We start from the raw sequence: 14579 nt of genomic DNA, 5'->3' as shown, positions 1-14579 counted from the left end.
CAATTATAGATACACGATTTTTTGTAATCACAGAGTATAAATACTAATTTAGTGTATACAACCTGTCAAACAGAAACTATTGAATTCAATCAGTCTATTATCTTTTTCCTGATATAATTTTTACATGAAATAAGACGTATTCGAGGACCATGAAACCTCAGGTTCGATTGCCAAGTCTGGCATAGTGCTGCTATTCCAATTGTAGGAATATTTCTAAAAGATTTCGGAGTTTGGAGAAAACCTTTATTGGTCTATGGGTCCTTTAGCCTAAAAATGTGAAGATCCTGAAAAATTCTGTACACATCATCAGGATTCACCTGCGTGAGTTATAAAAAGATCCATTTTCAAGGAACTGACATCCCTTAAGCAGTCACAAACTAACTCACAACTCACAGTTGAAGACCCTTATTGTGTCGAAGTGGTGACCTGTAGACCATCCTAGTCTCAAAGTGGAGCAGTAATATTATGAACTGGTTCTAGTGATAACACAACTATGATAGTGGAAATACCTACGTTTAGAAGATGTTGCTGCTGTCTGCCTCTACGCCGAGGGATTTTGGCTTTTGGATATATCAATTTGGTTAGTATTTTGTTTTTATTTATAAGTTCGACAACGTGGCTTTGTAAACAACAGCCGCGCGGATTGTTATAAGCCCAGGTAACTGGTCTATGGAGGTCCGGTTGGCAGTCGCTCCATGTAAAATACTGATATCCAGCTGCATCAGGTGAGACTGGAAGCCGATTCCAACATAGTAGGAAGAAAGGTTAGGCTGATAATACATTGTTAGATAGAGGCGTATCTACATACAGCCGAATTTAATCTTCAACTTAAAGCCAATGCGATTATTATGCAAAAAAAATATCCTTTTGCACATTTTAATTTCATAAGAAAAGCTATGGTCTATCTCATGTTATGTTATATCGATTTATAGGCGCCAAATGATCACAATAAAGTAGCAATTGTTGACAAATGGAAAGCACGTGATATGAGTTGTGAAGATAACAAGACAAACTTTATGTTAGGATTGGGTTCTTAAGTTTATTTTATAGAATGACGTGGGCGTTTTTCCAAATTATTTACTGATGTTTCATTACCTTTTTCATTATAGGAATACAACTTTTGTTTTTGTTTACAATACAGTAATTCCCCGGCTCGGGTAAATAACAATACACTGCTTAAAACGGCATAATCGAAAGAACCTGGTTGGAAACTTATTTCGTAAACATCAATAAGAAATAATATCTTCTATAGTAATATCTAGTTTATACCGGATTCAAACTTTTATCTGCCTTGTAGGGAAGTTAAAATTCTTATCTTTGTTCCAAAATTTAAATAAACATTCACGATAGTTCACATGGGTTTTCTTATTTTGACGTTTGTCAGTGATTAGGCTTCATTGTTTTGACATTATGATAGCGAAATGAACTCTTTGCATCTTAGTCCGAATGATTTTATCCTTTCAAGAAACTCGAGGACGTTTCTATTTGTTAATCGTCGGTAAAGTCTTATAAATGAGATCAGGTGGAATTCAGTGTCAATAAGTTTACTGTAAAGGTGTATATTCAAACCTATTATTTGAAACTTTCCATACTTTTCCGCCTTCATGCTATCTCTTTTTGGCCTTCCCTTGCTGTCGTTTTTGACCATTTAAAAACACTATAAGGAATTTCGGTCACTATATTTCCTCCCATCATGTTCAGAGTTTTCACGTTCAACAACTGTATTACAATTCAAATCGACTAAACAAATTAGCTTGATATCTATAGTTTCTCTTATACAACTTTATTTATTTCTTGTCTCACGTACTTTTATGATTTTTAAATGAACGAATCTGAATGAGGCAAGGGAAGATTGTACCAAGTGGCATTATTTGGTCTATACCTACCGCTATGGGAAAAAGACGTGATATTATGTATGTAGCCATGTATGGATGTATATGATGTTTCTTTCAGCTCCTCACCATCGCCTTCTGCGCTCTACAGCTGCTAGTATGGATAATAATCCACAACCATGGATCCGGGCACGCCATCGCAATGTACCGGGGAGTGGAGATCGAGGCACATATCTTCTTCGTCATCGCGCTACACGTGCTAGATATCGTCTTTAATCTAGTTCTTATTATTGGAGCTCATAAGGTAAGGCTTAATAGTCCTTAAACACGTGTTTTATGGTGGCATCAGCAACGCAGGTGGCTGACAAGTTGACAATTTGTCTCCCACGCATAGGAGTTATGATAACAAATAAAATTTTACTTGATTTAAGTCTGAGAAATGTTTAAATTGTTCTTGAGGTCTAGGTTAAGCCAAATTATGTTGCTCTATTCTTATATAAAGAATGCTGTTTTCAAAAGTTACAACTTATATAGGGTGACTAGTACTGAATAATATGGTTATCGCCAATTACTACGTGGTACGAGCACTGTAAATGGCAAAACGCAGGTGTGTTTCATACACCATCTATGAGTATAAGGCTTGCTTCACACATATACGATTCGGCACGTTCGATTGGGCTGTATATTTATCCAACAACATATCGGGTTCTTCAACATATTTATATTCGGTTTTGCCGCCCGGCAGGCCTGTTATGCCTGAATTTGTGTGTAGCAAGCCTAATAGGGCCACAAAGGTCTATGTTAGTACCTTATTCATGTCAATTTTGTATGTTTTTCAGCAAAGCAGTAAACTAATGCGGGCCTATTACTACTATCAGCTGACGACGATGATAGCCAGTTTCCTCGTGTTGTTAGTCACTTACGGCGACATCAGTCGAGTGGGAGGCTGGGCCATCGCCTCCACGGAACTGTGTGTGGCTTTCTTAGGGTTCGGTAAGTCAATGAATCTTTATCATCACGTATGATACTAATAGAGACCAATAGACAATGAAACCTGATCAAAATGCCAAACAAACTGGATCGGCATTTCCAACACTCAGTACTGCCGAGTAGCTTAGCTTTAGCTTAAGGAATTTTCATATACTTAAAGGAATAGTCTTTGTAGAAAACGAAAGGCGCGTTGTTCAGTGTTTTGTGCAATGTAATCGAAACGTAATCGGATGTCGACAGAATACTGTGGTAAAAAATAGCCCTTTTGTCTATCATTGCTACAATATCCCGAGATATAAAATGACTATTCGTTCGACGTCTGAAACATTGATCAGGGTCTTTATCTTCTATCTTCCTGTATATAAAAATAATCGCCAAATGTAAGTGATAAACTCAAAACAAGTAAACCGATTTCACTAATTCTTTTTTTAATGTTCCTTGAAACACGAGGATGGTTCTTCGGCTGGAGCCACACGGCGCGGTGCGGCGCCGCCGGAGCGATGCCGCTACGGGTTTGCGGTGCGGCGCTGCACCGCACCGCAAAAGGCTCTTCACTGTTACAGAGAGAAAAATATAGAAATAAAAAAAAACTTCTAGAATCGACCTTGATTCTAGGCTGTACACGAAGTTTGCCGGGTCAACTAGTCACACATAGAAATAATATTTTTTACCAGTTGGTTAAAATATCAAATATCTATTGATACCAAACCAATACAAAATACTGCGCGTTTGACCTCTCTTGTTGCATTAGCTAGCTTGGCTTACTAGAATAATACCGTATTCTTTTATTTACAGTGATACAAACGTATCTCCTACTACTGGTCCGTAGCGAGCTGAACAAAGTAAAGTATCAAGAAGGAAGGACGAGCTATGTGAATCAGATGGCTGAAGTGTTTGTGGAGCCGCCGATGAGACACGATAGACGAAATCTATTGTAACTTATAAAATAAATGCTTTATATTATTTTATATGAGCTTCTAATTTGTTTAATTCTTATTTTTATTTATGGTTTACAAGTCAATCATAACAGAAGTTAACTATTTCCTATAATTAAACTATAATAATTAAATTGTTGAGCTTGATGAATAATTTTAGATAGATTTATTACATAGTATTAAAGGAAGAAATTCTTAAAATTGAGTGTTTTTGTACCAGCTTGGAAAATGAATTAGTGATTTTTATAATAAGCTCAAAGTTTTGTAGTGCATAAGTTACAACACTTACAACATTTCAAAGGGTATGGGTGGGAACTGCAGCAGTTTTTTTTTCAGTTTACCACCATGCCATTGAATAAATACTAAGCCGTATCATCGGAAAGTAAGGGAACTTAAATGTACTCATAATAATAAGACTTCAAACATAAAGATTAGAGAGAGAAGTTTATCAACAAGCTATTTATAAAAAGCCTTATCAAATAAAAAATAATTTCATAACAAAAAATATTCTTATAGAATCTACTGGTAATATGCCTAATAGAAATCCCGTCTTTATCAGAATCTGCCAACTTGGAAACTACAGAACAACAATAATAGCTTATCTCGGGTACCTACATTTAACAATTCGCGCATATTTAAGAAAAATTTTAATGAAATGGTATCAGTATGTGTTATATCTTTATAAACAACTGTCGTGAATTGTGAATAAGTGAACTTTTACTACAAAATGTACGTAAATATGCCTGTTGAGAAAAAATGCTGTGTTTGCTTGCCACTGCGGCTGAGTTTGATCGTCGGGAGCTCTTTGCAACTGGTAAGTTGTTAAGAAATAATTGTTTTCTTTTTTAGTGATAAAATTGTATTTCATTAAAGTGATTATTTTATTTATTTTATCATTGTCAGTCTAGAGTCAAAGTTGTTCAAGCCTTCGTAACGCCTTTGATATGGCTTAAATACTGTGATCTTAATAAAAAAAAACCGGAACTGACTTTTAACGTGCCCTTCAAAGCACGGAGATACTCAGTTCAAATACTACTATGCGGTCACCAACCCATGGAAAGACTTCGCCAAGAGTTGCTTGATCATTTACCGACCTGTGAGCGCAACTGCTGAAAAGTCTCTAGTATTTCAGATTTCTTCGTTTCAATAAATGTAAAAATCATCCTATCAGTTAGTTTCTCAAGAAAATAAATATTAAATTATACATTCGCTGCTATTTTCTGTATCTCAACGATGAAGCAATCTTAAACGAATATAAGAATTGTATTTTAAATTTTTACCTTACACGCTTAGCATTCAGTAAGCATAGAAATAAATAATTCATTTTCACCATTCACCATCTCTTTTAGATTTATAACAAACCTTTTTCTACAGATCATCCATATAAATGAAAACCCTTTCTTTCCAGGTAACTGATTGCATTCTTCTCACCGTCTTCTACTTCGCTTCGCTTAAATACATTTCTCTACTACAATCTCATTACGATACCGGATTAACTGATGAAACAACACGTCTAGCCTTACTCGTTTTCTTCACTGTTCTGATACTCATCAGTATTGTTTTAAACACCCTGTTCATCATTGGATGTTATACGGTGAGTTTACCTTAGAATATTAATATAGTATTAAACTTGTTGCGTGATTTTCTACTACTATCGACTATCAACAACTGGTTACCTGTCGAAAATTTTGTATGAAAAAGTTATTAGTGCCCCTAGCGGTTAGCGTAGGAACTAATTGTTTAGTACATTTTAAATGTCAAAATCTCGATATTCGATAGTAGCGACTGTAGTAAATCATTATTGTACAAAATAATATATGAGAACTCACCGAAAGCGAATACAATTAAATAAATGAGTAAACTATTTCATTCAGAATTTTTATCATCTAATATTGTATAGTAACTGTCGCAAATAGCTTGACCCTTTGGCCTTAGTTCCCAAATATTAGATAACAAGCATACATTGCGAAATTTAGATCGCCAGTTTCATAATATAATTTTATCCAGTTGATTCCATTCCCGTGGGAATTTGGATCCCATAGATCCCATACAAACGATATCCCGCCAGTTACAAACATACTAAAATAATAATTGTTTTATTTATTTTAGTTGTTCTTCTTCGCTTGTACAGTCAGCTCCAAAATTAGCTGAACAACTTCATATTTTCAAAATCTCTATGTTACGTAACTTTAATAAATAACTGATCAAAATCAGGTAGAATGAGTCCATGGGATAATGTGCACACTTCAGTATTTAGGGTTTCAAAAGATTGAGTGTGATCAGCCAGTTTTTAGAGCTGACTGTACGTACATACATTTCGTTGATATTTTTTTATTTATATGGATTGTTTTGTTATTTTCAGAAAAACGTGCATCTGATGAAAAGCTTCTATTTCTACGGATACTTACTAATAAGTTCAGTGATCATCACGGATTCAATACACTACGGTTATATGCTCCATGACCTGAACCATGTGTTTTGGGCATCAATTATTTATATAGGTATGTATTTTCATAGGGCAAATTTAATTTATTTTAGTTCTAAGATATTAGTCAGTTTCATTCAAAATTAATAGTAGAAACAGTCTATCTATCAAATTAATGAAAAAAAAAATTGAGTCACTGGTAAATAACATAAGATATAATATATTGTAGAGAATAGAGAATATTATAAGCGATAGTAATAGCGGTAAAAAGATTCATTCAATTTTATATAATTAGTTGCAAATCCACTACGTAGTTTGATCGCAAATGGTTTTCGCCTATTTTCTTATCTAAGACACTCATTTGAGTCCTGCAAAAGCCATAGGACCATCAAAGCGAGCTATTTCTAACATTAATGTATAATAATTTTTTTATCTCTTTCCAGTTGTCCAACTCTGCTTCCAAATTCTGATAAAAAGCGGAATGCGAAACCTCCACAAGACCGACAAGAAAAGATTCTTCAAGAATGTAGCCGTGGCTGAATGTAAACTTACTATTGACGAGAGAAAAGAATTATCACATGCTATTGCTCACGAAATAGAAGCGAAGGGAGGCAAAGCAATGCTTAAGAAAGGGCCTAACATTGGAAAAGCCTAAAATACTATGGATAGATCTTAGATGGAGTATAGTTTATCCTTCTTCTTCTTATCTTGTGGTTAGTAGTCAACCCAGAGTCAAGCCGCCAGAAGGCCTTTGACGTGGCTTAAAAACTATTATTTTAATGGACAATAACCGGGACTTTCACGTGCCTTCCGAAACATAGAGATGTCCAGTTCGAATGCCACTATGCCGTCACCCATCTATGAAATGACTGCGCCATGGTTTGCATTACCCACAGATCGCTTACCGACCATTGAGCACCAATGGCTATGAGCGCTTCGAAATAAATAAAAAAAATAGCGTGTGTTTCCAGTCCCTCTAGTATTTATCGACTAGAGAACAGTCGTATGAAATATAAAACTTCCTTGAAAAAGTTAGTTCATTCAGAATCCGCTAGGGGCGCTGATGTGTTTCTCATACAGAATCTCACGATAGTAACTCGATAGTCAATCTAATAATTATAATTCTATTTGATAAGAGATAGTGTTTCACATTGTTATGTATTGCAATTGTATATATGGATAACCTAAATAGCTAAATACATATGGAACAGTTAAATTAGCACTGAGTGCTACGGATACGACACATTACGAGTACAAACTTGTTTATAATTATAATAATGCGTACTGCATTTGATTAGTTTTAAGTATTACCTATTCTATTGTATTATTATTTATAAGTTTAGTTGATAGTTATTGAATAAAATTAATTATTCTATATCGAATGTAATGAAATAATTATGACTTGCTCTAACGGTGAAGGAAAACATCGTGAGGAAACCTTGCATGCCTAAAATTTGTTTAATACATTTATTGAGGGCATGCAAAGTCCCCAACCCGCACTTGGCCAGCGTGGTGGACTCAAGGCCTAACCCCTCCCCCTCGTTCGGGAGGAGACCCTTGCCCTGCAGTGGGACAGATATGGGTCATTAAAATAAAAAAAAAAAAAAAAAAAATATCGAATGTATTTTTTAAATTCCTTTTTGAAAACATAAAAACATTATATAGTGATGGTTCCTACGTATGGTGTCTTTGTTAACAACAGCCGCACGACTCTATCTCTTAGGTTAAGCTATGCTTAACGAGATAGTTCTCTGGTTGGGTGACCATATTATAGGTACATACGAAATTGCTCCATGTTTCGGAAGGCACGTGAAATTGCAATTTCCAACTGTCATCTATACTAATATTACAAAGCTGAGGAGTTTGTTTGTTTGAACGCGCTAATCTCAGGAGCTACTGGTGCAAATTGAAAAAATATTTTACTGTTGGGTAGCCTATTTATTGAGGAAGGCTAAATGCTATATAACATCACGCTACGGCCGACAGGAGAATAATACCAGTAACAAATGTTCCAAAAACGGGAAAAAATATGACCCATTTTCTCATATGTGACGCAAGCGAAGTTGCGCGGGTCAGCTAGTAATCTAATAAACTTTAGACTAACAATTATACTATTTGTAATGAAACTACTCATTCGGTCTTCAAAAAACCCCGCCTCAATCTATGAACTTGGAAAATACATAATACCTAATATAATAATCAAGCTTATCTCTCATACATGTACATATACCTATATTAGATGATTCTCGTATATTTATATAGGAAGGGTTAAGTGTAACTTTATCAGTGCCTACTACATAGTCATAAGCAACTGTTCTGAACTGTGCAGTGTTAATAATTTCATACAAAATGCATGTAGATATTCCTGTTGAGAAAAAATGCTGTTTTTGCTTGAGTCTGCGGCTCGGTCTTGTAGTGTGGGGCTATTTGAAAATGGTGAGTGTTTTAGAAACTGTAAACTACTTAGCTTACGATTTGACTGCCTCCGTGGCGCAGTGGTTTAGGTCGCCACGCCGATACCACTGCAATGGGAGGTCGTGGGTTCGATTCCCACACGGAGCAATTATTTGTGCGATCCACAAATAATTGCTTCGGGTCTGGTTGTGCTTTGTGTCCGTTGTTTGTATGTTTGTAAAAGTCCCCGCGACACAAGAGCAATTCTTAGTGCGGGAGTTGTCTTTTTTAAAGAAAAGAGAAAAAAGAAAGAAGATTTTGTTTTGATTGTTTAGAAGTTTTTAGATACATTTCAGAATGATGTTTGTGAAGGTTAAATCGTGGCTTTCTTTTTTACATAAAGTTAGTGTAAGTGTATTTGTTATAAAATTTTGTTTTGTCATGTTCAATAAAGTAACATGTGTGTGAAGTGTTCAAAATACTACTTGATTACCTACCTCTGTGATCTATACATGACTATTAAACTTTCGCTCAGCATGTTTATTATATAATAGAATCTAGAATTAACGCGAAAACATAGTAACCTTGAAGTGCCTAACGTTTTGATGCAAGTTTCAAAGCCTGTGTTCGCAAGCAGCCTGCAAAATGCGTGTTCGCGTTATTTCCCAGTGCACTATTATATTATGTATATATGATTCATACTTATGACGGCACTAGCCAATCATGGAATGCAAGTGTGCATCGACTAGTAATGATTTTATTACCCATTCAACTACATTGGTCGGCTCGTTATTATTTCAGCCCCGAAATAGTCGTTTAAAGATATTTTTGTGTGTATAAGTGTACAATTTGTTTAACTTAACCTGTACTCGGGCGAAGAAAATCTAACCTAGGTCAAATTCCGAACAAATAAACAACTTTGACACTAGGTTGACCACTAACCATACGACAACCAACCAACCAACCTCAGCCAATTCTCCTGCATTTTGATTAACTTCAAAGATCAATAACAAAAATAAACCTAATACTCTTTCTTTGCAGGTAATAGATGGTATTGTTCTAACCGTCTTGTACTTCGCTTCGTTCCTGTACATCGCACTATTACAATCTCTGTACGAGCAAGGATTCGCGATGGATGGAACAATACAACCGGCCATATTATCCGTGTTTATTGCTCTGATAATAATTAGTATTGTACTAAATATACTGTTTATTATTGGTTGTTTAATGGTAAGACATGTTTTTTAGCCCATTACTGTCAGTTTAGCTGCCTGCGTGGCTGCAGTGGTTTATAGGTCACCACGCGATAGCGTCGGGAGGTCGTGGGTTCGATTTCCACACGGAAGAATTATTTGTGCGATCCACATATAAATGTTTCGAGTTTGGTTATACTTTGAGTCAGTTGTTTGTATGTTTGTAAAAGGCTCCTCGACACAAGAGAACACGAGATCTCTGGTTCGGTTCTCGGGTTAGGCCTAAGAGATATTGGGCTTTTCTAATTAATGTTGTAAATTGTTAAAGCATTTGGCTGGTCTCCTATTTCTTACATAGGTCTAAAAATAATTTAATTTTGTGTAAATGCCAGTATTTGGCCAACATAAAAAAAAATAGTTTATTTTGCCCATAACATTTGAAAACAAACACTATTAAAACGACTAAACAATAATTTAATATTGATGCGTACAACATCCGTTTACATTAGCGTTATGTGCACAAATGACGGATTTAAGTCATTAATTAGAAAATAACATAATTAATTAAATAACACATACACACATTATTAGCAATGCTCAAATTACACACACATAATTAAACATTATCAATCTCATCTAATAAATAAGTTCACAGTTCAGGAAATCTTAAACAGCGGTCAGTCTGAGCGATGAGACAGTATCTCAGTCACAAAATATTGCTTTATCGCGCATCGTATTCTGACATGTTAATAGAACCTGGGCATGCACGTTTTATTGAAATTATCCTATTAATATTATTAATGCGAAAATTTGTGAGTATGTAGGTATGTTTGTATGGATGTTTGTTACTCTTCCACGCAATTACTATCGATCCGATTACGATGAAATTTGGTATGTAGAGGTAGGTAGCTGAAGACAAAGAATACTTACTTTTTATCCCGGAGTTTCAGAGAGATCGGAATTTACGCGGGAAGGGTTTCCACGCGGACGTAGTCGCGGGCGGCCTCTAGTAATCAATACTTATATATATAATTCTTCTGTAAGTGTGTATGTCACTGAACTTCTCTTAAACGACTGGACCGATTTTGATGAATTTTTTTGTTTGTGTTCAAGGGGATCTGAGAATGGTTTAGATTATTAAAAAAAGTTTAAAATTTTCAAATTAAAGACGTGTAGACAGGACAACGTCTGCCGGGTCCGCTAGTAATCCTATATAATATGTCCAAAATATCGTAGCTGTTTTAAAGGCATTCTACTACCTATAATTGTGGGTCACCGATGTATGTACATAACACGACAGCAACCTAAACGACCGCTGCTCCTTCATCTATTACTGTCTCAGAGAGCACGTAAAGTCGTCGGTCCTGCGCCTGACTTCTCACTGGTCATGTCGGTTATCCGTCCCACCGGGTTATGAGAGCAAAGGAATAGAGAGTGTACCTGTGTACTGTGCACACAACTTGGACACTATAAACATAATATTTTGTTATTACATAATTCTATTCTTTGTTTTTTATTTTTCAGAAAAACGTGCATCTGATGAAAGGCTTCTATTACTACGGTTACTTTCTAATGAGTTCAGTGATCATCGCTGATTCTGTATACTACGGCTATCTGCTCCAAAACTTGAGCTCTGTGTTTTGGCTATCAATCATTTATTTAGGTAAGTTTCATATATAAACCATCATTATGAGTTTAGCTTTTCTTAATACTATCGAGTCTAGAAATGACACATTTGACATGGTTATAGTAGGTACTTGAACTCCATCATATTGTATGGTTAGTAGTCAACCTAGTGTCAAAGTTGTCCAAGCCACACAAAAGCCTTTGACGCGGCTTACCGACTGTTATCTTGATTGACAACAGCCGGGACCGACTTTTTACGTGCCCTCCGAAGCACGGAGACACCTAGTTCAAATACCACTATGCGGTCAACCATCTATGAAATGACCGCGCCAAAGGTTGTTTAAAAAAGTTTGTTTAAAAGTTCTAATGAAACACGCCAGAGGCGCTGATCAGTTTTTTTTACAAAATTTGCCGATAGTCAATAGAAGTAGGAAATATAAACATTGATCGAAGTAGATCATTTACAGCTGTAAATCGGTCAAAGCAGATGCAACCTCTTAAAGTTTACAACTGCCTTCTGAAATGAATTTTAGTCCCGCGACTTTAGCCATTGAGATTCAAAGCCAAACGTACATTTCTAATATTAAAACAAAAACTAAACTCTGCTTACTTCTTTCCAGTTATCCAATACTACTTCCAAATATTAGTTCGAAGTGAAATAATAAAACTCAACGATCAAAACAAGAACAGATTCATCGTAAATATTGCTGTGGCCGAATCTAAATTGATCATTGGAGACAAAAAGGAACAATCGCGAGTAATTGCTGAAGAAATCGAAGCGAAATGCGGCAAAGCAATGCTTAAAAAAGCTCCTGATACAGAAAAGGCGCAAGAAGAAGATATATGTGACTGGATTATATGAAAATTATGATGAGTGGGTGAAAGAACTACATGTCGTTGTAAAGGTGCTCCCACACAGCAGCTATATAATGTTATACAACATTGTGTAACACGATAACAAAACAATTTTAATAAGATTTTAATACAAATTTGTATAAAGCAAATGCAGTTTCTAACGTTATATAACTGCTGTGTGAGAGCACCTTAAAAGTAGAAAATGCGCGATTAAATGTGTGTTGTGATGTAGTGTCGAAAACCAATCGTTCTGCAGTAGTCAGGCCAGTTTTTCAGCCTATGAATAAGTGTCAGATAACCTATCTGCTAGATAAAGTGACAGTAAAGCTGTAGAAACTTCCATCTGATATAAGATATGTGACACTTATTCATAATTTGAACATAATTTCAAGACGTATGGATGTGAATGTAAAAGTGGCGTTCTCTGGTTTCTGTATATCCGTACCCCGCGCGCCCTGGAAAAGGGATTTTATGTATGTTATATAACTGGAAAAACTGGCCCTGAACGTCTTAGAAACAAAGTGCATCGTAGCATCGGTATGCAAAGTGACGTCATAAGCATTCGATGCTTCTTCAACGGGGCTTTTTGGTTTAAACCTAATATAGATTACTAGCTGACTCGCGCAACTTCGCTTGCGTCACATACGAGAGAATGGGTCAAAATTTTCCCCGTCTTTGGTAACATTTGTACTGGTACTCTGCTCCTATTGGTTTTAGCGTGATGATATATAGCTTATAGCCTTCAAGGGCTATTTAACACTGAAATAATTTTTCGAATCGGACCAGTAGTTCCTGAGATTTGCGCAAAAACAAACAAACTCTTCAGCTTTTTAATATTAGTACATATAGTATAGATAATGATGATGTAGAGATGTATTGTAGTTTTTATATAGTAGCACTAAGTGCTACGATGATATGACGTCTTATGTTCGTAGCAGTCACGCTACGATTTTCCCTACGATGCAATTTTTTTTTTCAAATAGATATTGTTTCAAGCTGATTGTAAATGAATATAAAAAATGCTATAGAATCATTATGTTTTATTAACTTCCCCGAAACTACCTGAAAGCATAAATTAAGTTTAATTAAGTATTGGTCAGCTCAGTGCGAAGAACACTTAAACGCTGCACTACATGCATTTAAGAATGGAAATAGTTTTATACTACTGTAATTAATTTACTTACTTTAATCTATATATATAAAAATGAAATCCGTTTTCCTTGGCCACGACATCACGCGTGAATGGCTTGACCGATTTTACTAATTCTTTTTGTGTTGTATTTGTTATTATTAGGAGAAGGTTCTTATGGAAAAAAATATTAAGAAAATCTCTCAGAAATATTGAAAAATAGACATTTAATTTTGCATTTTTTAAAAAACGCGCGTAACGAATGTCAATGTCATTAACAGCCATAGACTATATGGAATAGTGCATCATTGCTTCGCTAAGACGGTACGAAGTTCGCCGGATCAGCTAGTAATACTTAACTTCAGAGTACGAGTAATTTGACAATCACTGCGTATTGTTTGTTGGCAAATAGCAATCATCAAGTTGATATTTCCATAGAAAAGTATGATTGAGAATGTAACAGTGTCTAGATATTTTAGAAGATGAATGTTTTAATAATAAGCTATCTAGGTTTATCTTCTGAATACTTTAACAGTGCAAAACAATTGATGACACTACACAATATAAAAAAACAATCATAAACAAACGAAAAATGTTGCTTTTGATATTGTCTTCATAATATACTAAAGTATGTTGATACAGTACTTGGTCAGTGTGGTGGACTCAAGGCCTAACCTCTCCCTCATTCCGAGAGAAGACCCTTGCCCAGTAGTGGGACATTAATGGGTCAAATTCTATTCTATTGATACAGAAATGTCGTAATAATTGCTTTAAATTGGGGGACGTTTTTGCATTTGGATGTTTCACACAATTTCACAGATTATGGATCTCAGGCGTCTCCGTGCTTCAGAGGGCACAAAGGATAACAGTCGTTAAGCCATGTCAAAGGCCTCTCAGGCGGCTTGAACAACTTTGACACTAGGTTGACCACTAACCATACGACGAACGAACGAACAGATTATGGATAAGTGTCAGATAACCTTTCTTATAAATAAAGTGATAGCAAATTGTAAAAATAAACTGTAAAAATTCCATCCTAACAAATACTTCCAGAAGCGAAAACAAAGAAAGCTCTTAGCTATGGACTCCTGCATGTGTGAAATTACACGGCCGTCTTTGAAAATTACGCTTCTTCGAAATAAAATTGAATGCGCAATATTTTCACTAACATTTTAATATTGTAATGAGAATTCATGGCCG

General features: G+C 35.5%; 2 protein-coding genes across 2 annotated transcripts; both read left to right on the top strand.

Moving 5' to 3' along the window:
* The first annotated feature begins 398 nt into the window (after nt 1-398).
* On the top strand, nt 399-3790 carry LOC142977118 (uncharacterized). Its single transcript, XM_076120839.1, has 4 exons — nt 399-580; nt 1954-2136; nt 2672-2825; nt 3618-3790. The coding sequence occupies exons 1-4, from the start codon at nt 494-496 to the stop codon at nt 3758-3760; spliced, it is 567 nt and encodes a 188-aa protein (XP_075976954.1). The 5' UTR covers nt 399-493; the 3' UTR covers nt 3761-3790.
* A 4579-nt stretch (nt 3791-8369) lies between these two features.
* LOC142977155 (uncharacterized) lies at nt 8370-13240 on the top strand. Its single transcript, XM_076120895.1, has 4 exons — nt 8370-8618; nt 9618-9806; nt 11294-11432; nt 12016-13240. The coding sequence occupies exons 1-4, from the start codon at nt 8532-8534 to the stop codon at nt 12255-12257; spliced, it is 657 nt and encodes a 218-aa protein (XP_075977010.1). The 5' UTR covers nt 8370-8531; the 3' UTR covers nt 12258-13240.
* Nucleotides 13241-14579: the final 1339 nt, after the last annotated feature.

The sequence above is a fragment of the Anticarsia gemmatalis genome, chromosome 12, assembly GCF_050436995.1.
Source record: "Anticarsia gemmatalis isolate Benzon Research Colony breed Stoneville strain chromosome 12, ilAntGemm2 primary, whole genome shotgun sequence".
NCBI classification, from domain to species: Eukaryota; Metazoa; Arthropoda; class Insecta; order Lepidoptera; family Erebidae; genus Anticarsia; species Anticarsia gemmatalis.
This window is presented reverse-complemented; position numbering and strand designations above follow the sequence as displayed.